Source organism: Juglans microcarpa x Juglans regia, chromosome 4D (assembly GCF_004785595.1).
Source record: "Juglans microcarpa x Juglans regia isolate MS1-56 chromosome 4D, Jm3101_v1.0, whole genome shotgun sequence".
NCBI lineage: Eukaryota > Viridiplantae > Streptophyta > Magnoliopsida > Fagales > Juglandaceae > Juglans > Juglans microcarpa x Juglans regia.
In genome coordinates this window covers 8,106,941-8,129,140 of record NC_054600.1, presented here as the reverse complement: position 1 = coordinate 8,129,140, position 22,200 = coordinate 8,106,941, and the positions used below count along the sequence as shown (strand labels likewise).

The 22,200-nt window shown below is 37.9% G+C and overlaps 1 protein-coding gene across 1 annotated transcript; it reads right to left on the bottom strand.

The window, feature by feature from the left end:
• Positions 1-9,893: 9,893 nt before the first annotated feature.
• On the bottom strand, positions 9,894-13,758 carry LOC121260594 (probable LRR receptor-like serine/threonine-protein kinase At4g36180). Its single transcript, XM_041162538.1, is given in 2 exon segments — positions 9,894-11,011; positions 11,014-13,758. Coding segments are annotated over 2 exon segments (3,417 nt in total). The 5' UTR covers positions 13,471-13,758; the 3' UTR covers positions 9,894-10,051.
• Between the last annotated feature and the right edge of the window lie 8,442 nt (positions 13,759-22,200).

The window sequence follows — 22,200 nt, the reverse complement described above, 5'->3', positions numbered from 1 at the left end:
AACTCAAAATCGATGTTAGTTAGTTCGATTCCGATTTGAACCAATATTAAACTACCGAAATGGCCAATTATATATATATATAAATATATATTATACGTATATAAAACGACGTCGTTTTACTGACTTTTATAAAAAAAATTAGGTGAAACTGAGCGGTGCGACGCCATTTTGACTTGGGATTAATAACCCCCACTTTCTTCTTTCCTTTACTTCGGGATTCATAATCGATGCCACTGATGGCACAGCCCGCCACTCTCCCCTCTTTCAGAATGACATCAACATGAGCAAACCAAAGAATCGTACCAACTCACGGAGACTGCCGATTTTCTCCCCCTAATCAATTTATCCTCCTAATCGACCGTTTCTGAACATCTCAAAACTCCATCAGTTTTCACCCCTACTTGTAGCTTGGAATTCTCTTTTCCCTGACATGGAAGAAGTTTCGAGGGGCTTTCATTGGAATTGGACTTTAGAATAATGCTCTATTTCCTACTTGGGCTACAACACATCTATCGTCGTCGGGTGGTGTGCCTTGCTGACCGACCCAGAAATTAATACGACGGGTTAAACTATTGGGAGAAGGACGCCCAACGGTCACTTTGAATATTTTACTTTTGTAATTTTTTATTTTTCTTTTCTTTGTCCAATGCAAGCAGGATTAAATGTATTTTAAATGTAGCATTCTTAATCACATGTTTTATATTTTAAATAAAATCTCATATAAGTGTTTGACTAATAAAAATATTAGTCCATATATTGAGAATAATATAATGTAAAAGGGAAATATTATTGGGTTTTAGAGCATTCTCATCTGGTTCTGCATTTACCCTTTATCTCTATATTTTGGGAGAAAGTTTAAGATTTACACCCAAAACCTCCCTCCATCCGGATTGATAAATCAGAGATGAGATTTTTGGATGCTACAGTGGTTCTCCAAATATGCGGAACTATTGTACATCCTCAATCGTGGTTTTGGTTCCTGTCCCGCAGCCACCATCGACGGCAACCTCTCTATCGACAATTTTTGTAAGTCCTCATATCCTTGACTCTCGGTTTCCTCCATGGCTGGATTCCCCCTTTCTCTCTTGTACGTTCCATTATGTTTCGACTTCCTCCATGGTTGGACTTAGTAAGAATTAGGATCCTCCATGGCTGGCTACTTAGTTTCTCTATCGCATTTCATTTTCGAGATCCTCCATGGCTAGACTCTGACCTTTTCTCTCGCACAAATCCAACACACACTCAAAGTAATCTGTATGCTTTCATCTAAGATCTGTTCTTGGTTGTATGTATTTGGGATTTTTTTTTATTTATTTATAAGTGTATGTATTTCGAGATTGTTATTGCTGGTTGTATGTATTTGGATTTTTTATATATTGCACTGTACTGAGATCTGTTCTTGCTAACTCAAAACCCTAGTTTTTTTTGGATCTCTCATTTTATCTGCCATCCGAAGCTACATTTGTGGGTTTCTCTGATATTTGTTTATTTGTGGGTTTCTCTGATCTTTGTAAGCTAGGGCTTCTTTGTTATTTGTGAATTAACTTTGCCATCCGTAGCTAGGGTTTCTTTGTTATTTGTGAATTAGCTTTTATCTTTGTGAGTTTCTTTGTTCTTTATGAATTAACTCTGCCTTCTGTAGCTTTTTTTGCACTGAGATCTTTGTAAGCTGCATTTTTTCTATAGTAGCATTTGTTATTTGTGGGTTGCACTATTTCTGTTTTGCATTATTTCTAAAATTGTGCATTGATGAGAGAAATTTCAATTATTGGTTTGCAATGTTATTGCTATTATATTTTACTTTTCTATCGATTGATTGATAATATTCAACTGGTAATGCAGTCTTTAACCTCCAGCTTAAAAAATAAAATAAAATATGAAAATGACATCCAAACATCTATCCATTACCATTTCCCTCTATTTTCATTGAATGGTGGTAGGCTTACATCTCATTTAGTTTAAGCCCCAAGATGATGGACATGATTGAGATCTGTTTTTGTACTAAAATTGCCATTTTGCAGAGATATTTTTTTTTTGCACTGAGATCTGTTTTTGCACTTAAATTGCTATTGTTGTGCTAGTTGCCAAAACGATGAGGCTTACAACTCGTGCTTTTTTAAAAGGATTACATCCTGTTCTGATAACAATTTTTTGACTTGTGCTTTTTTGTTGTTATCCAAGCTCTGTTATATGGTTTTTCTTAGCATATAGTTTTGTTATATTTTGTTTTAGCATATAGTTTTGTTGTTATCCAAGATTTGTTATTTGTGGGTTTCTCTGATCTTTGTAAGCTATGGTTTCTTTGTTTTTTTGTTATTTGTAACTCTGTCATCTGTAGCCTTTTTTTCACTGGAATATTTGTAACTTGCATTTTTTCTACAGTAGCATTTGTTAATTGTGGGTTGCACTATTTCTGAAATTGTGCACTGAGATATGTTTTTGTACTGAAATTTCTACTGTGCACTAAAATATGTTTTTGCACTGAAATTGCTACTATGCAGTGAGATATATTTTTGCACTGAAATTTCTATTGTTGTTCTGGTTATCAAAATAATGAGGCTTGCAACTGTGTTTTTTTTAGAGGATTACACCTTGTTCTGATGACAGTTTTTTGACTTGTGCTCTTTTGCTGTTATCCAAGCTTTGTTATATAGTTTTGCTTAGCCATATGGTTTTGTTGTTATCCAAGCTTTGTTATATTTTGGTTTTTGGTGGTTTTGGAAGGCTGGTGTTAACTGTGAGCTATGCGGTTCTCCTTTATTTATTTATTTAGGGAAGAAATGTTTTGTTTTATAATTGAATTCATAAGAACATGTTTTGAATATATTTCTTTATGGTTTCATTCCCTATGAATCTTGTTGGCAGCTATTCTACTGAGCATGTTTTATAATTGAATTCCTCAAAGAACATGTTTTATGCTAATTTTCCATGTTCTTTATCACCTTTATCTTTCTTTCCATGTTGATTTCCACCTTTATCATTTAGAGCATGTTGCATTTATCAATTGTATCTTTCTTTTCATGCTTATTTCCATGTCCTTTGCTTTGTTGTTTTAATTCTCTCTACTCCAACACTCTTTTGCTTTGTTGTTTTCTTTCTCAATAATTATTGCTTCTCTCATTCCCTTGTGCTTGGTTCTTCCTCTGTTGGGTCCTTTGCAGCGTTTAGTATTGATCAATAATTATTTCTTGGGGGAGCTGCATGTCTAATGTAAGGTTGTGATGGTTCTAATTTGTATTTGGGAGGAGGTTAATTCACAAATGTCAATGGGGCCCGATCGATATGGTAGGGTATTCCTAACCCGGATGGCCACCAAGTATTTTGTGATAGTTTTCACAAAAGGAAACCAGGGTTTAAGGTTTTGCAGTCATTCTAGGTTGGGCTCTTGTCTTACGTATGCTTTAAATAAAAAAACTATTATGAGCTCCATGGAACACATATTCTTTATGGAACAGGATGATAATGCTCTTATTTAGTTAGATTACTTTGATGAGTTTGTTGTTCAGTTAAGGAGTTATATTTTCTTTGGATGCTTTTAACGTACTCCATGTCATTGTAACCCGGATGGCCAATCATAAAGGTAATTGATTGTTGCAGTCATTCGAGCATGTTGCTTTTTCCTATGTGTTACCGTTCCTTTCCTGAGCCACTTTGTATGAGTTAATGGTTTGGGTATATTTGGAGACTTCACAAGAGAAAGTTGAGTCTCGACAATGCAAATGCTCACTGTTTGTCTACAAAATTGAAGCAAAACAAAATATAAAACTACCTAATGCTCAGGTCAAGTAGTAGCACTAGTAATATCTTATGCTCAACAAACTATAGTCAAAATGAAATTCTGTATGTTACTGTGGTATTAAAGCATGTCGATGAATTGCTCATAATGAGGATAATGAGAGGCGTTGATTTTTCAATTGCCAAAACTATGAGGTAATTTTACAGATTTCAATACTTGTCAATTGTGTATGTTTGCAGGTTTTTCTATTGGTATGATCTAGAAATACTATCATATGGCTAAAAGACCATTAACCGATTAAAAATCAAATTTCATAAGAAACAAGCCTCAATTGACATCCTAACCAGTAGACATCGAGTAGAAATTGATTTAGAGAGGCTTAAGAGAAAATTGGAGAAAACCAGTTTGATCATTCTGATTTCTATGTCGTGGTTATTTGTTTTGGCAATTTATTTATTTTGGAAAATTCTGAGCAATCTTATTGCGACTTGTTCTAAACTTTTGGGCTCGGTGAATGGGCATTTTCTATAATTCTAATTCTAATATAGTTTTATTGTTCACACATTAAATTTGTGTTTTGGGGCTAGTGTGAATGGGCAATAATAGTAGGAGTGATACCCGCCCCTTACGGGGCGGGGCCACCCCTCCCCGCCCCCCGTTCGTTGGGCCGAGGTGCGGGGTAGACCCCCACCCGTCCGCACCCCCCGCACCCCATACTGGGCCTTTGGCCCAGTACATTTTTCTGGGCCCTAAATGACACAGAATCGGTTTTTGGGCCATTTTGGGCCTAGAATTCGTTTTTGGGCCATTTGAACCCATTATTTAGATTAAAAAGTATATAGATTTAAAAACAGGAAAAAAAAAATATATATATATATATATAGAATCATAGATTGAACTATTACGTTATTAACTAATAAGTAGTAATCATCATTAAAGCAGTAAGGCACTATGCTAAAATATTTTGTTTACAATTATACAAATTAAGAGAACTAATAAACTATTACACTATTACAAACTCCTCTAAAAGAAATAAATATTACAAATTGTACAATTAACTATTGTAGCAACATTACAATTAATTATAAATTAACAAAATCATAATTTTTCAATTTGATCAATTTGATTTTGGGGTGGAGCCGTAGCGGTGAGTTCACTGAGTGGTGAGTTATGTCGATTGCTGTGAGACTGAAAATCAAGATCATAAAAGTCAATAAGTTATAAAACCTGAAATATTAATAAGTTAAAAATAAAACAAATTAGAATTAAAAAGTTATAAAGATGAAACAAAATTTTAAATGCAAAAAATAATTATGGAAGAAATTGTGCAAACCATGACAATGGTGGGTCCAATACAAAGTCATACTGCATCGGAAGTAGCCGTAGACGTCGTCTCATGTATCACTATAAGTATTAAATTTGAAATTAAATTAATGAATACCAATTAAATGAAAATAAATAAATAAAAATAAGAAATTAGAAAATGAAATTAAAATAAATACCAGATCCAAACTGATCATCACTATCCTCCTCGACGTCGGCCTTCTCATACTCAAGAACATCCGGAACATGAATTGGAGTTCCCTTGATCCAATTCTGTGTGCAAATCAAAGCCTTCACAGTGACGGGAGCTAATGAACTCCGAAATGAATCTAATACACGTCCTCCCGTGCTAAAGGCCGACTCTGAGGCTACTGTGCTAACAGGGATGGCCAAAAGTGTGCGGGCTATCTCTCCAAGGATGGGATACTTCACGGCATTCACCTTCCACCAACTTAATATATCAAAATCTCGTGAAAATGGTAGAATCTCTGCTACTAAGTATCTGTCTATCTCTGGCTGAGCCTCTACAGAACTCCGAAGGAAGAGGGTCTGCTCATACCTCTCACCCCACTCCAATCTATGTCTTTTCCCAACCTCGACTTCAGGAAACTGTGAGCCTGAGGCTGAGGGGTAGGTGTAGGTGCCGCAATATTACCACCCCGCAGGGTGGAAAACTCATCAAATAATCTAGTAAGGGTTTCCCGAACCCTTGCTGCAATAAGCTATGCCCATACTTGCCCGTACGCAAGGCCCAATCCAAATATCATGCCATCCAACTTATACCTCGGGTCAAAGACGACAGCTACATAGAATAAAATATTAGCCTTCGTTAAATCTCCCCAATACTTGTCGTACTTTGTCCTCATAATCAATGACATCTCTCGCATCCTAATGTGACCACCCGCGACCATGTCATCTAATTCTTCTTTTACCCTACATATTTGCTGACATACAACATTGGATGTAGGGTACAAAGTTCCATATAGTCTCGTGGTGACATCGTAAAAAAGTCTCAAAAACTCTACAAAATTAGTTACAATTTCTCAATCATTCTCTATGGGTTTCCCCAATCCCCCGTGATCATTAAAATATTTAACATATTGGATGTCTTCGTCACCCAATAATGTAAATGCCAGCTTATATTCTTGGGCCGCCTCCAACATCAGAAATGTTGAGTTTCATCGTGTAGGCATATCAGTACAAAGGCCCCTCTTAGATGTTAGGCCCGCAGATCTCGCAGCAACCTTGAATTTGTTCAACCTCGAAGGAGAAGATCTCACCCATCTCACAGCAGTCCTAACCCGAGCAATCGAGTCATGAAGATCTCTCAAACCATCAGTGACAATCAGATTCAGAATATGTGCCGCACATCTCACATGCAGACACTCACCACCCATGAGTGTCTTATTTGCCTCTCTAAGATAGGTCTTTAGATGTCCCAATGCAACATCGTTAGACGAGGCATTATCGACTGTGACTGTAACCACTCGGGTCAACCCCCACTCCTTTATTACGGCCTCCAAGGCCTTTCCAATTGTCTCACCCTTATGATCGGTGATTTTACAAAATTTTATAATTTTCTTTTGCAATGTCCAATGACAATCAATAAAATGCACAGTCAAAGACATATAATTAAAATTTTGGATCGATGTCCAAGTGTCAGTGGTGAGACAAACAAATTGATCCGCCAATTGACCCCTCAACTTCTCCTTTTCAATGTAATAATGTTTTTTTACATCCTTTGCCACCGTGTGGCGAGAAGGAATATTAAACCTTAGTTCCAAGTAGCGAGAATACGCTTGGAACCCTTTCCCATCAACAATTTGAAAAGGTAGCTTGTCCATTATGACCATACGAGCTAGGTGTCTTGTACACTCATCGGGATCATACTTAGTATACCCCCTCAAAGTTGCACCCCCACTAGTCCCATCCGCCATTTTTTCAAGTCCAATTTCTAGCCTAGATTGGCTTTTTTCTTGTAATGATCTTAATATTGGACTTTTTTTTGCATTGCTCTTCTAAGTGCACCTTTAATTGTGAGGTGCCATATTTCCTATAGTGACATCCATAAATTTTCTCACAATAGTTACACTTGGCTTGAGGGTTACTTGAGTCACCACCCTCTAGTTTGGTGAAATGACTCCAAACTATTGAAGCAGGTTTCTTGCTGGGCTTGGGGGCGGGGCAAGGTGTCGTAGGGCTAGGGGTAGGGGTTTGAGTAGGAGGGGTAGGTGTAGGTGTAGGTGTAGGGGTAGGGGTAGGGGTGCCCTCGGCCTGGAAAGGAGAGCTCGCACTAGAATCTGCTGGCATATCCATGAACTCAAGCAAACAACAAATCTGAAATTATAGAAAACATAGCAAATATATAATGAACATAAAAAAAAAAGTAGAATAAAAAATTAGACCATATAATTCATCAAACAATTGTAAAAAATTTAAAGTCATAAATTTTAGGCATTAAAAAGACACATTAATTATTCAAGTTATAAAAAGACTTGTAGTGGTTTTAGTTATTTTTTATTGTACTATTTTAATTATTTCTCCGAACTCAAAACAAACAAATTTGAACCAACATATTAAGAAAAATGATCACATCCGAGCATATTAAATTAAATAAAGAAATTAAATACAATACAATAAAAATGAAACGTCTAGAAATCAACTCAAAACAAGGGATGAGATATTGATATGAATGGATAATAATGATTATAGTCGCTTTACAAAAGGATGGATGTCCATATCGATAATGGGCATGCACCATAATTATTGTGTTAGTATGAATGTTCCAAATTTGTTGAGGGTTTTGTCTTGTCACCCTAAATGCTTTCTTTTTACTAAAACAACATGTTTATGCAAATTCTCTTTTGTGTTCAAATGAATTTGACATTCATAATATATATATATATATATATATATATATATATTTATAACTTGAAAGACTATAAGGCATAAGCATAGCAACTATATAAATTATAATGAACATAAAAAAAAAAAAGTAGAATAAAAAAAAGTACCACTTGACATTCATAATTTCATATATATATATATATATATATATATATAAATATATATATATTTCATCTTAATTCATTATATTGAATTTCGAAATACCCTAGTGCATTCTTTTTTTTTTTTTTTGTTCAATTTGGTAGGGAACATGAAATTCTGTTTTTAAACCCTTAAATTAATTTTTTAAACCCCTAGTGCATAGCAATTTTAAAGATTAAACCCCTAAATTAATTTAGGATTTTCAATCTTTGAAACCCCAGCCCCCGCCCCCGGATGTTGCCCCGGATGTTGCATCTGACGGGCGGGGTGATCCGCCCCGCTTAACGGAGGCGGGGCGGGGCAACGGGGGCGGGGCCCCGCTGCCCACCCCTAAATAATAGTACTTATACGTTGAATTGATAAAATATTATGAATGTATTTTACCTCTTTTCAATTTTGTATTTCAATTATTGAGAATGAATTTGTAGTGTATCAAGTGTGTAATTGTTCTTAACATGTGAAAAAAAACATATTTATCTATTCATTTCCTTCGAGTGTTCCTAAACCTTAGATCATTTCGAGCGCCGTTAGATCTGACAGAATATTTATCCGTTACAAATAAAATATTATTGCAAATCTTGTTTTTTATTTATCCTTCACAAATAAAATACTGTTGGAAAATGTGAATATTTATTATTTGTAAAATTGTAATAATTTCAAAACTATTCTCGTACTGGTATAAAAAAATAAGCTTCGTGTTTAATTAAGATTGCAAATGAAAGTAAAAGAAAAAAAAAATAATAAAGAAAGAATATAACAAGATTATTTTAATAGAATAGAGAAAGTATAGAGAATGAGATGTAAGAGATTTTAAAAAGATTAGTAAAATTTAAGATAAAATTTTAGGAATGATATATTTTAGTTAAAATTTAGGAAATTTTATAGGGACGGATGAGAATGCTCTAAGAGTTCACCATGCCTAGTTCTTCCCAGTTCCAACAAAATAAAATATTTTAAGAATAATAGTAAAATAGTTTGAATGAAATATTTTTTTAATTTTGAAAAATGAGAAAAAAATTAAAATTAAAATATTATAAAGTTAAAATATTGTTAGAAGATTTTATAATATAATTTTTGTTTGTAGATTTGAAAATTTTAATTATTTTTTATTTTTTGTTTAAAAATTTAAAAAAATTGTAATGATTAATTTAAAAAATTTGTAATGATTAATTTTAAAATATTTGTATTTAAATTATATTTAAAAAATAAATAAGATGGAATATGACGAAAATTTTAAAATAAAATCTATTTTCAAACAAGCTTTTTAGAACATCTTTGTACTAGCGTCAGTACAGTGTAAACTTGGACAAAAACAGAAACAATGATAAATTTTCATTTCTATTAAAAGAAACGAAATTAGGATTTAGGGGTCCCCACAAAAGAAAAGAAAAGTTTGGTGACCTCTTTGAACAGCTTTACGGAACTGGGACCTGTTAACGTCGTCTTCTTCTTCCTACTCCCCCCTGCATCCTAATTAAAACAACTGAACCGACCTGTCGTCTTGGGGGTAACGACAGTCTTTTTGCCAGGGTGTATAACCTCGGGACCCCGCCCACCACTAACGGCTACATTTTTTACTCGCTACAATAACCGAGATCCCTTCGCCTTCACCCAAGAAAAAGCCACGTGACTTCCCGTACAGAAAAAGTCCGCACTGGGCCTTTTGGCGGGAAAGCAGTGGGCTCCATTGAAGAAAATATTTAAGCTTTGGTGGACCCACCTTGCTGATGCTACGCAGGCCGGCATCAATTGATTCAATTAGCATGCAGACAAGCAATGGCTAAAATAAAAAGAAAAAGAGCGTAACTTACGTTGATAGCAATCTATTCTTTCAAATCGAGAAAAAAAATAAAAATAAAAAAGAAATCAGAGAGAATCTAAAAATTCAGCTACTGGGCAAAAAACAAAAATGGTCAAGGTTCCGAAAATAGAAAGGGTCTCGGCTTATGCCGGAGAATGTTGTGAGGTTGGATCGGCGGATGAAGGAATATCGGGCCCGACCCGGCAACCCTCCAGCATGAAGACGATGTCGGACATGGTTGGTCGGTCGAGGGGGTCCGGTGCTGTGCAGAGCAACCCGACTTTGACGCCAAGCAAGAACTCTTCCCATTCTGATGATTCGGGGTCGAGCTCCAGCAAGCCCGGCTCTAGCAACTCTGTAATTTGACCCTTTTGCAATTGTTTCTTCACCCACTTGACAATGTCTTCGTCCTGCTGCGTGAACATCACGGGTCTCTTCCCGGTCAAAAGCTCGAGCAGGACAATACCGAAGCTGTAGACATCTGATTCTTTTGTGGCTTCCCCTGTTAGGACTGCTTCTGGCGATATATAGCCTATTGTGCCGATCGAAGTGGTTGATGTGGAGGCTTCGGCTGGGGTTGCCACTGTGAGGCGGTCCAGACCGAAATCAGACAAATGGGCTTCGAAATCGGCGTCGAAAAGAACGCTTTGAGGCTTGACATCGCCATGCACCATGGAGGAACTGTGTAGGAAGGCCAAGCCGCGGGCGATCCCGAGCGCAATGAGGTGGCGCATTGGCCAATTGAGGACATGGCCGTCTTGGTGGGATGCTTCTTGGAGCAAACTCGCGAGGTTTCCATTGGGCATGTAGTCGTAGGCAAGGAGCCTCAAATCGGGTGCACCGGCATAATATCCGCGCAGGACAGTCAAGTTTCGGTGCTTCACTTTGCCTAGCGATTCTGCTTCTTTTCTGAACATGTTCTCGTCGAGAGAACCATCTGGGAGTCTGCGGATGGATAGCACCATTCCATCGTTGTAGCTTGCTTTGAAAACCAACCCATATCTTGTCCTGCTTAGTACGTTCTCTTCGTCGAACTGCCTGGTTGCCTCAATTGTCTCTGCTAGTGTGATCTTGTTATTGAACATCACCAGCTTCGGCCCACGCCACCGTTATCGGTGCTACTTCCGCGGCCTCCGCTTGCCCCCGAGCTAGCCCTCCCTGGACTTCGTTTCTTCTCCCCAGATGCCCCTTCTTTGAGCCGCTTCCGCCACCTCAAGAGGCTGAAAATGTAGAAACAGCAACACAATGCCAGTAGGCAAGCCCCACTTGCAGCAACAACAATTAACAAAATCAGCCTCCTCTTCCTATCCCCATCAGTCATCCCCTGACAATTTCGATCCATTGGCTTCCCGCATAAGTTCTGATTACCTGAAAAGGCTGATGGGTCATTGAATCGAGTACCCAGCGTTGCAGGGATCTCGCCTTGGAGGTTATTACTCGACACATTGAAGCTTACCAAGGTGGAAATCATTGTAAGATTAGGTGGAATTACCCCACTTAGGTTGTTACTAGAAAGGTCCAATTTTCTCAAATTTGATAGCTGGGATAATGAAACCGGAATGCCACCAGAAAGATGATTCGAGTCCAGTAATAAAGCTGTCAAAGACGAGCACTTGGAAATCTCCTCTGGGATGTCACCTGTCAGATTGTTTCCACCCAAATCAAGCACTTCCAAATGCGAAAGTCGAGACAGATCCACAGGAATGTGGCCCATTAGAGAGTTTGACCGGAGCTCGAGAACCTCCATATCAGTGCAGTTACCGAGCTCCGGTGGAATAGGTCCGGAAACATGATTATTCGACAATGACAGCACCACCAGTGACCGAAGAAAACCGTAATTTCCCGAAATGTGACTGGAAAAGGCATTGGAACTTAGGTTCAAATAGCGCAAACCCATCAAACTACTAAAACCTTCAGGAACATCCCCTGAAAAGGAGTTCTGCTGCAGAGCAATCACTTGCAGATTTGGCAAACCCGAAAGCTCAAAGGGTAGCTCCCCAGAGAGATTCTGTTTGCTCAAATCCAGACTCGTCAACCTGAAAAGATTTCCCATGCTCGGCGGAACCCTCCCGAAAAACCCATTATCACTCAGATTCAATACCATTAACCGACTCAGATTACCAATGCTCGTAGGAATTTCACCGGAAAAACCATTACCACTGAGGTCCAGTGTGGTCAAATTGCTTAATCCCATTAGCTCCTCCAGCAGAGTTCCATTCAATCTGTTAGCTCTCAGGTTCAAAGTCTCGAGCACCAAAAGATTGCGAAAACTCGCCGGAACTGAACCCATAAACGAATTTCCTCCGAGGGATAACACCTTCAAACCGTTGATATCGCCTAAAAATTCGGGAATCTCTCCCGCAAAGTGGTTTCCCTCGAAATCAAGAATGCTTAATGACCTACATTTCTTGATCTCCATTGGAATCACACCACTAAACGAGTTGTTCGCCAAGTTTAACTCCTCCAACCTCACCAGGTTTCCAATCTCAGCGGGAAGCACACCAGAGAACAAATTGTCGGAAAGATCAACTGTTTTTAAGGTGGATATAAGTGTTAACACCGAGGGAAACACACCGTGAATCCGATTGTGTTGAATATTCAGAACCTGTAGAACACTGAAACACGTTGACGTCTCGGGCCTCACCATATCCGTGAACGCATTGAATCCCAGCTGAACAAATCGAAGGGACGGGGCATAGACCGAGACGTTGCAGATCATCGACGTAGGGACCGAACCGGAGAGATTGTTCTGCGAGAGCGTGAGCACCTGAAGCTTTGGAAGAGCTCCCAGTGCAGCGGGAACGACACCTCCAAGCGAATTGCCTTCGGCGCTTAGGTGCACAAGCGACGAGCAATTGGCTATTGCTGAGGGAAGAGTTCCTTCCAAGAGATTGTGATCGAGCCAGAGGTACTGAAGCTGTTGGAGCTCTCCGAAGCTCGCCGGAATCTCTCCTCCAAACTGGTTGTACGAGAGGTTAATGAGCTGGAGCTCAGTTAGGTTCGAGACGCTCCTTGGAATCTCGCCGGAAAAGGCATTTGAGGAGAGATCAAGGTACTTGAGTGCCGGAGGGAGATCGCCGGAGATATCACCGGAGAGGTGATTCTGCGCTAGATTGAGGATTCGGAGGCCGGTGAGGTTGCCGATCTCAGGCGGGAGCTTTCCGGAGAGCGAGTTGTACTGCAAGAACACAGAGCGGAGGAGCGTGCATTTGGAGAGAGAAGAAGGTATGGTCCCGTTGAAGGAGTTGGACCGTAGGCTCAGCTTCTGCAACATGCGCAGGTCAGCAAGGCGGTCGCTGAGTCGGCCACCAAGTTGGAGGCGAGGCAGGCGGAGCTCCGTAACTCTGTTGTTCTCGCAGCCGACTCCGCGCCAGTCGCAGGGAGCAGCAGGAGTGGAAGAATCCCAGCTGGAGAGTGCTCCAAGTGGGTCATGCACATTGAGTTTGAAAGACGTCAAGGCTTGGACTTCCGCCATGGTTTCGGCACTGCGCTCTGCGGACGATAATAAGGGTGCGCATGCGCAGAGGACCAGCACACAGAACAGGAAAAAGGATTCAGCCATGGACAGCAACGATGGATCTCGTGGAAAACAAAAACACGAAAAAATGAAAAATTTACAAGCTCTGATTGAACCCCACTAAAGGGTCTGCGCACAAGGAGCGTGTGTTGGCAGAGATGCCATTTGAAGAGGAGAGAGGGATCTCCATACGTCGCGCCTGCAGCGAGCGGTTACGTTGGTGTTTTTGGACTTTGTTCAGAGACCCACAAACACACACAGAGTCAAGCAGAGGCAACAGAGATTTTCGCATATCTTTCACACTCTCTCTGTCCTCAAAACCCTTTGAACAAACGCTTTTCGAAGCGGCATATGGTGGTGGGACCTCATCTCTGGTCAACTTTTTAACCACATATGAGATGTGATGAGTCGAATCATTGAGCCCTGTGTGACCTTATCTTTGCTCTGTTTTTAATTAATTATTTTTTCTTCATTTATTTTCCTTTTTTTTTTTTTTAATTTTTGCCTCCGTGAAAGAGAGTAATCAATGCCTTTTTTTTTTTTTTTTTTTTAAATTACATGATTATTTTTAAATTAATAATTTCTGACTCGTGGATTAGATCTTGGCTAATGGTATAGACTATTAGACAACACTTCTAATTCAAAGTGATAAATTGACTTTATATTATTTTCGTATGTCAAATAATTGATAACTTAGATTTTATAAAAAAATAATTGTTAGATTTTGAGTCGGTTTAGATTAAGAGATCATCTCAACTTATCTCACTATTATTTATAAATTTTAATTTACAAATATCACTATTATTTACAAATCATTTCAATTTATCTCTCATCTCATTTTTTTGAATTGAGATATACACTTTGAGTCATTTTATTTATGACTAAACGTAAAAATATATATTATTTACATTATTAATGTGGCACGATTTAATTTGTAAAATTTATATTTATAATTTCTTTTCACAAATCAAATTCTATTACATTATAAGGGAGTGTATATCCTTGTATTGACCCATGAATAAAATTTTGGGAGATGCTTAGAGCTGATTGGGTGTCATACCTATTTTTACTTCTGCGAATGAGGAGTTGTCACGTTTGCATTTAAGCAAAATAGAGAATAGATCCACATGCAGTTGATCATGTTTTTTGTATTCCTCTCTCTCTCTATGTGTAAAATAAAAAGTCCATTCGGAACACTGTCTTCTCCTCCCCCACCCCTGTCGGCCTACTCCCACCGTCTATTGGGGGCCATATAGCATCTCTTGCTCTTTAGCTTTAATGACGTGAGAGACCATACCGAGAGTTAAATATATGAATGATATGGTTCAAAGCGATACTAGATGAGACTTTTCATATGTATAAATAGCACTTACAAGATTGATGTTTTTCAAATATACAACAACAAGATAGATATTATCTTGGATTACAATGATATATATAGAATTCAAAAGTCTACAAATGAGCTGTTGTGAAAGTTATCAGCTTTATCTTCAGGTTTAGTGTTTTGGATAGACTTGGACTTTAGAGTTTGAACCTTTTGGTTAACTGTCCCCTGCAAGCTGATGGTGAGTGGTCGAACCATGGGCTTATCACATAGTAAGCAAAATCTAGATGAAGTCAAGCCTTTTGTGAAGATGTTCGAAGGTTGTAAAGTGGTGGAGATGTACCGTGTAAGGATATCTCGATTGAAAATCTTCTCTCGTATAAAGTGATAATCGACCTTCTTATGTTATTTCCTTGCATGAAATATAGGGTTGGAGGGGAGTGCACCAAGGTTGTCAACCCACATACATGGAGAGGAGTGAAGAGAAAAACCAAGCTTTTTGAAGAGCATTCGAACCCAGTAGAGTTCAGTGACAGTATAAGCCATAGATCTATATTTCACCTTAGTACTGGACCTTGCAATCACTGGCTGCTTCTTTGCCATCCAAGAAATGAGGCAGAAACCCAAGAAAATGCAATACCATGTAGTTGATTTGTGATCATCAAGGCTCCCAGCCCAATCCAAGTCATAGAAGCCATGAAGAGCTAGAGAATCTTTGTTGTAATGTGGTCCATATTCAAGTGTGCCCTTGATATAGCGAAGTACCCGCTTGGCTGTTGTGAGATGGGCTGAAGTCGAGTAGTGAAGAAATTTACACAATTAATTGACACTGTAAGCAATGTCAAGTCGAGTCAACGTGCAATATTGTAAGGCCCTAACTATGTGTCTATATTATGATGGACCAGGGAATGGAACACCAGTATGTTTGGATAGTTTTCCACCAGAGGTACATGGTATTGCGACTGGTTTAGCACCGATCATGAGCTGAAATTGCATCAGAGGAATTACTAACAACCAAAATATCATCAACATATAAGAGAATGATAATGGTGATAGAAAATCGATGTAGGTAGAAAAGAGAAGTGTCAACATTCGAACCAATGAAGCCAAGTTCATGGAGGCATTAAAAGAGAAGCTGGAACTAAACTCATGGTGTTTGCTTCAAACCATAAAGGGACTTGTGTATCAGACAAACATGAGTGGGAAATCGACTATCCTCAAACCCTTTGGGTTGTTCCCTGTATACTTCTTCAAGATAGCCATGTAAGAAGACATTAGATATATCAAGTTGTTGTACCACCCAGTTGTGATGAACTGCCAAAGCAAGCACAAGTCTGATTGTAGCAAGTTTTATAATAGGATTGAAGGTCTCATGAAAGTCAACTCCATGTTCTTGATCAAAGCCTTTGGCAACTAGCCTGGCTTTATATCTTTCAATGGTGCCATTTGCCCTTTGTTTTAATTTAAAGATCCATTTGTTTCGAATGATGTGCTTATTAGGAGGTCGGGGACACAAGGTCCAAGTCTTATTTTCAATATGAGCAGAGAACTCATGTTGCATGGCTACCTGCCAATTGGGATCCTTAGTTGCCTGTTGGTAAGTGCGTGGTTTAGAGGGAAGAATAATGGAGGATAAGGTTGAGATAGGATGTTTGGAGGAGTAATAAAGATGGTAGTCAGGAAATTGCTTTGGTTTAAGGGAGTTGATTTGAGCTCAGGTAATTATCTGTCTAGAGGAAGGGAAGTGGAGGAATTTGAGAGTGAGTCTATAGACTGTGTAGATTGAAAGGGAAAGGGAGAAGAGGGGTTGGTGGTTGTGGAAGGTGAGTCTAGTGTATGGTGTGTCTCGTTGAGAGATGTAGCTGCAGAAACAATATTAGTAGAAGAGGATAAAATAGGATTATCTGAGGGTGTTGAAGAGGAAATCATACCTGTTGTGATGGGAGCAACAGAGTCCAATAAAGTGTCCTCCAAGATTTGAGTGGTAACAGGCAAGGTGACAATCAGTGTAGTAGGGATGATGGCAACTGGACTGTTGGCATCAGGAGAAGAGTTAGTCTACAGGATGGCAGCATGAAAGTTGTTCTCATAAAAAACTACATTGCGGGAGATGTATATCCGACCAGTTTGAACATCAAAACATCTGTATCTTTTTTGACTTGCAACATAGCCAAGAAAGATGCATTTCTTGCTTCTATAGGATAGTTTTTTAGTAGAGTAAGGCCGCAAGAGTGGAAAACAGGCACATCCAAAGGTTTTGAGGAGGGAATAGTCAGGCTACTTTTGAAAAAGATAGGTGAGCATGCGATTAACAAGGTATGTAGCTATCAAGAAGGCATCAACCTAATGTTTAGAAGATAGATTAGACTGAGCTAGGAGAGTGAGACTAGTATCTGTTAGGTGGCGATGCTTTCTTTCGAATATTCCATTTTGCTCAGAGGTATGTGGGCATGTGAGTCCATGTAAGATGCCCTGTGTATCTAAAAAGGATTTAAATGCATGAGAGACGTATTCTCCTCCATTATCTATTTGAAGTTGTTTGATTTTATAGGAGAAGAGGTTCTCAACCAAGCAATTAAATTTGATGAAACATAAGGCAACCTCTGATTTTTGTTTAAGAGGAACAACCATGAAAACCAAGAGAAATCATCAATAAAAATAACATAATATTTACAACCACTGATTGACATTACATGAGAGGTCCACACATTAGAGTGAATAAGTTCAAGTGGGTGACTGGACTAATGGGAGGAATTGAGGAAAGGGAGTTGTGGCTTTTAGCCATTTGACAAAAGTTACAAACATGGTTTAGCTTGTGTGAACCAGATACAATGATGAGTGAATCATGAGTGAGCTGTAGTATGATAGACTCTGAGGGATGGCCTAATCTTGGATGTCAAGTTTGAACAAGTGTTGTAATTCCTAAGAAAGCAGTAAAGGAGGAGTTGAGAGCTGAATTGTGCTTCTTCTTATTGGTTTGTAGGTGCTGAAGATAAACGAGATATAAGCTTGCTTCACTCGGACCTTGGATGAGTATTTTGTTGGTCTGCAGATCATTCACAACAATAGAGGAGGCAATGAGCATAAAATAGCAATTATTATCTTGACATAGGTGTTGAATTGATAATAAATTAAAGGAAGTTTTAGGACAATGTGATTTATAAGCAAACCTCCACCATTGCCAATAGTTACTTGAGCAGGGCCTTGGTATGGTTGCAATTGTGTGGTGAGATTCTCTAATGTAGAGGTGACATTATTATTAGCACCACTATCAAGGAACCAAGGTTGTTCATCCTCCTGTGTAACTTGGGTATGTGCAGCTAGCAACCAATTGAGAAGGGGGGTGTCTCCCTTGATATGAGTAGTCCATTCGATGAGAACAGTCGAGTGCTTGGTGATTTGTTCTACCACAAATTTGACAAGGAGAGTGAGTGGTAGAAAAGAATGGACTATTGGTAAAACCTTTACTTGTTGTTTGTGCAGTAGAATGTGGAGCAGTAAACTATCATCGTCCATTGGGAAGTTTGCTAGTAGAATAGTGCTTGGGCCTTTTGTTGTTGTAAGATGGTTTATATTTTTGAGAGAATCAGACTATTTGGGTGTTATCTGGTGGGACAAATGTCTGTTGTGTTTCAAGCAATTGCTCATAGTCGAGCAGTTTAGTTTGAAAATCATTGAAGGTGATGGAGGACTCACGGGTGGCAAAGCTTAGTGAAGTGATGAAAGGATGGTATGCTGGATTGAAACCCCCAACAATATAAGAAATTAGATCTTCTTCATCAATAGGTTTCCCCATAGATGCAAGCAGGTCAGACCAGTTTTTGCCAGTAATGAGATAGTCATTGCATGACTTGTTGCCTTGGTTTAAGGTTTGGAGTTATCGTTTAAGGTGGGAAATTCTAGAGCGGAAGTGAGGTGCAAATCTATTTGTCAAGGTGGTCCAGACTTGAAAAGATGTATTTTGTCCATAAACAGTGGACATAATCTTCTTTGTGAGGGTGACATTTATCCATGCCAAAATGAATTGGTCCTTTTTCTGCCACAACAAGTAATTAGTGTTAATGACATAAGTTTGTTTGCCTTCATCATCAGCGACAAACTGTAAGGGACACAACTCAGAGCCATCCACAATACTCAATAGATCGTGGCTATGTAGCATAGGGATAAATTGTGTGGTCCAATTTAGGTAGTTGGTTCCATCTAATCTGATAGAAACTAAGGGAGTGATATTTGGGAATGAGAATGTAGTAGCAGAATCTTTGGAGAGGGTCATAAGGATCGAAAATGGTGTAAGCCAATAATGCTTTGATACCAAGTTAAATATATGAATGATTTGGTTCAAAGCGATACCAGATAAGAGTTTTCATTATGTATAAATAGCACTTTACAAGATAAGTTGTTTTCCAAATATACAAAGCAAGATAGATACATCTTGGATTACAACGATATATATAGAATTCAAAAGTCTACTAATGAGTTGTTGTGAGAGTTATTAGCTTTATCTTTAGGTTCACTGTTTTGGATAGACTTGGACTCTAGAGTTTGAACCTTCTGGTTAACTTCGGGTGGGGGGGGGGGGGGTGGGTGTGTTTGTGTATCTACAGTCCCTCAGTAAATCGTATGTAAAACTCTTCAATCTTTACATGCTTCACCAACTCCTCTCAAAGAAAACCCAGGCCCCAAATGAGATGATTTTTATTGAAATGTTTGTTACAACATCACAAACAAAAACCACATTCATTTTGATTTCTGAGCAAAACCCAAAATGAAGGATTTGATTGGTTTGTGGTCTCGTTCTCTATTGCGTGTGTTTCTATTTTTGTTGTTGTCGCTTCTTGTTGTTTGTTTGCTTGTTTGATGTTTGAAAGAGTTCAGATTGGAGAAAACATGAAGAATGATGAAGAGCTCTAAACGTTGTTGGATGAGATCCCTTATGCAACATCATGCAATATCCATCATAATCATCATCTGCATCAACAACATAACGAAACTCATCGTGTCGGCCTTGTTCAGGGGCCTTTGGTAAGTCAGAAAACTCAGGGCATGTATGGTATGTGTTATGATGACCTTTCATGGCATTATAAACATACATGTGCATCATCTCCTATTAGTGGGCTATCTTTGCATTTAGATGGCTCTTCCTCAACCTTATGCTCTAGTGGGAATTCTTTCTCTAACCCACCTCCATTAGAAGAGCCTAAACCCCATACGCCTTCCCACTACTCAGATGGACAGATGGATTATGCTTGGATTACAAAATCTCCAATTCATCTATTAGGACGAAGACCAAATTAACACCGATGAATATGGGGACTATAGCAATGTCGAGAGAGGATTTTCTAATTATATTATGGTCTGCAATTCCCTGTTTCATTAAGTCCTACTAGTTTTGATGGTCAAAGGCGCTCGGCATTGTATGAATTTTAGAGAGAGAGAGAGGGGGGGCTTGCAGGCAACGGGGGTAGGGGTGGGGAGAGAGAGAGATAGAGGGTGGAAGAGATCGAAAAGTATAATCTACTAAATGTAGGTGTAAAATATACTTTGCTAAGTCTCTTATGTGATAGATATTTACTGATTGATATAAAAATAGTGAACTCACTCGACCGCCTGAGAGTTTTTCTCTAAGATTTTTCTTAAAATTTAAGTATAAAACAAAAGATATGTAGATCCATTGCATTGAATCTTAGGGATTTAGTTTAGGGATCCACATCCACAAACTATTCATTCATAGGTCGGCTGTGCTTTCTTATGCCAATTAGTAACAATCCCATTTTCTTTGCTTTGGTTCTTTCTTATTCTTCTTCTTGGACACGTTTTTTATTTTTTATTTTAATTTTAAACTTTTCTTTTGGCAACTTTATTCTTTCTTCCCCATTATTCTGACTAGATGTCGCTGTTATACAACTTTATCCTTTTATCTTTTTCTGGCCGAGTTGATTGGTCAAAATGACAATTGAAAAGGCTGGGGAGGGAAAAAAAGGGAAAAGGGTATGTGTTGGCTAAACATTCTTTTAACCTTGATGAAATCTAACTTGTCAAGGAAAAGGACACAAGCTAAAATCCGGGGGAGTTAATTTGAAAAAGCAACCCACCACAAGATTGAACTTAAAATCAACCAAGTGGGACCCAAAAAAAGAAAGGTGGTTCTCACTCAAGCTATTAATTAGAATGATGCAAAAAGATGTCCTGTAATGGGGTGCATTTGGCGCTAAATATGGACAGTTTTTGAATATGTTTTTTTTAAGAGTGATTTTAGAGGCCTAAAAATCTCATCAACTTTAACAAGGGGTCCCTTTTCGCAAAACACAAATGATTGGGATAAATCACATGCTTACTGTTGCTATAATTACATGTCAAATTCATTCTATTCATTCTTGTTTTTTAATTCAGGCTACAAACAAGGGGATGGACCATATCCATGAACCTGTGGAAAAATGAAAGGATTAGTATGTACTTCTCACTGCTTATTTATTCATTGACTTGACAAGTGTACCATTTTTTTTTTCTTTTTTACCGTAATCACCAGACAGAGAATGAATGAGCTTGCATGCATTGCCAATTAAGGCTGTCATTGCCAATTAAGGCTGTCAATTGATTTGTTTCATGTGAATGGGACTTCTACAGTTTAGTTTCTACTTTCTTTTCCCCCTCTAATTGTTTCACTATTTTATATATAAATTTTTTTTTATCAGATATTATTTATTATTTCACATTTCACAATTCATAAAAAAATATTCATATATTTTATGAAATATAAGGTATGAAAGTAAATAGTGATTTATACATATAATTCTTCTTTATATATATCATACCAATTTGCCAACGAGACTAGAATTTAGATATCTTAAAAATATTGACTGAATTTTAAGGTCTAGAATTAGAGATAAATAGACGCTTTAAATTTCTTTTTATAGAATTTTTAGTTGTCTGAATATGAGTTTGTTAAAGAACTTTAAAAAATCTCTATCTAGCAACAAACATAGAATTGTCATTTTTTTTTACAACAACTTGATATGAATAGTATAAAAAGTTGATTTGTTAAATAAAAATTTTATGTGCAATCATTTTGTATATTTTTTATATATTTTACTGATGTGATTGACTGTATCATTTTTTTTAATATAAAATAAATGCTGAGTTTCGTCGTATTAGTAGAGTGCGTAATGTAAAAATGACTGTATGTAATAAAATTATTTATTAAAACTTTACATTTGATATTTAGAACCAACAATTTTTTCAGAAGTCATGAATCAGACCAAATAAATCCAACATGAAGCTAGCAGATTGAAGTTGAGAAATTGAACTTTATTAATCAAATGAGTTGAATTAGAATAAATTAATGTCACGAGAACCGGATTTAACACTGCAACACGTTGGCCCTATACAAATCATAGCCTGGACCATCTTCTTGCCCACCAACCACCACCCAACACACACAGCCTTGTAGTAAT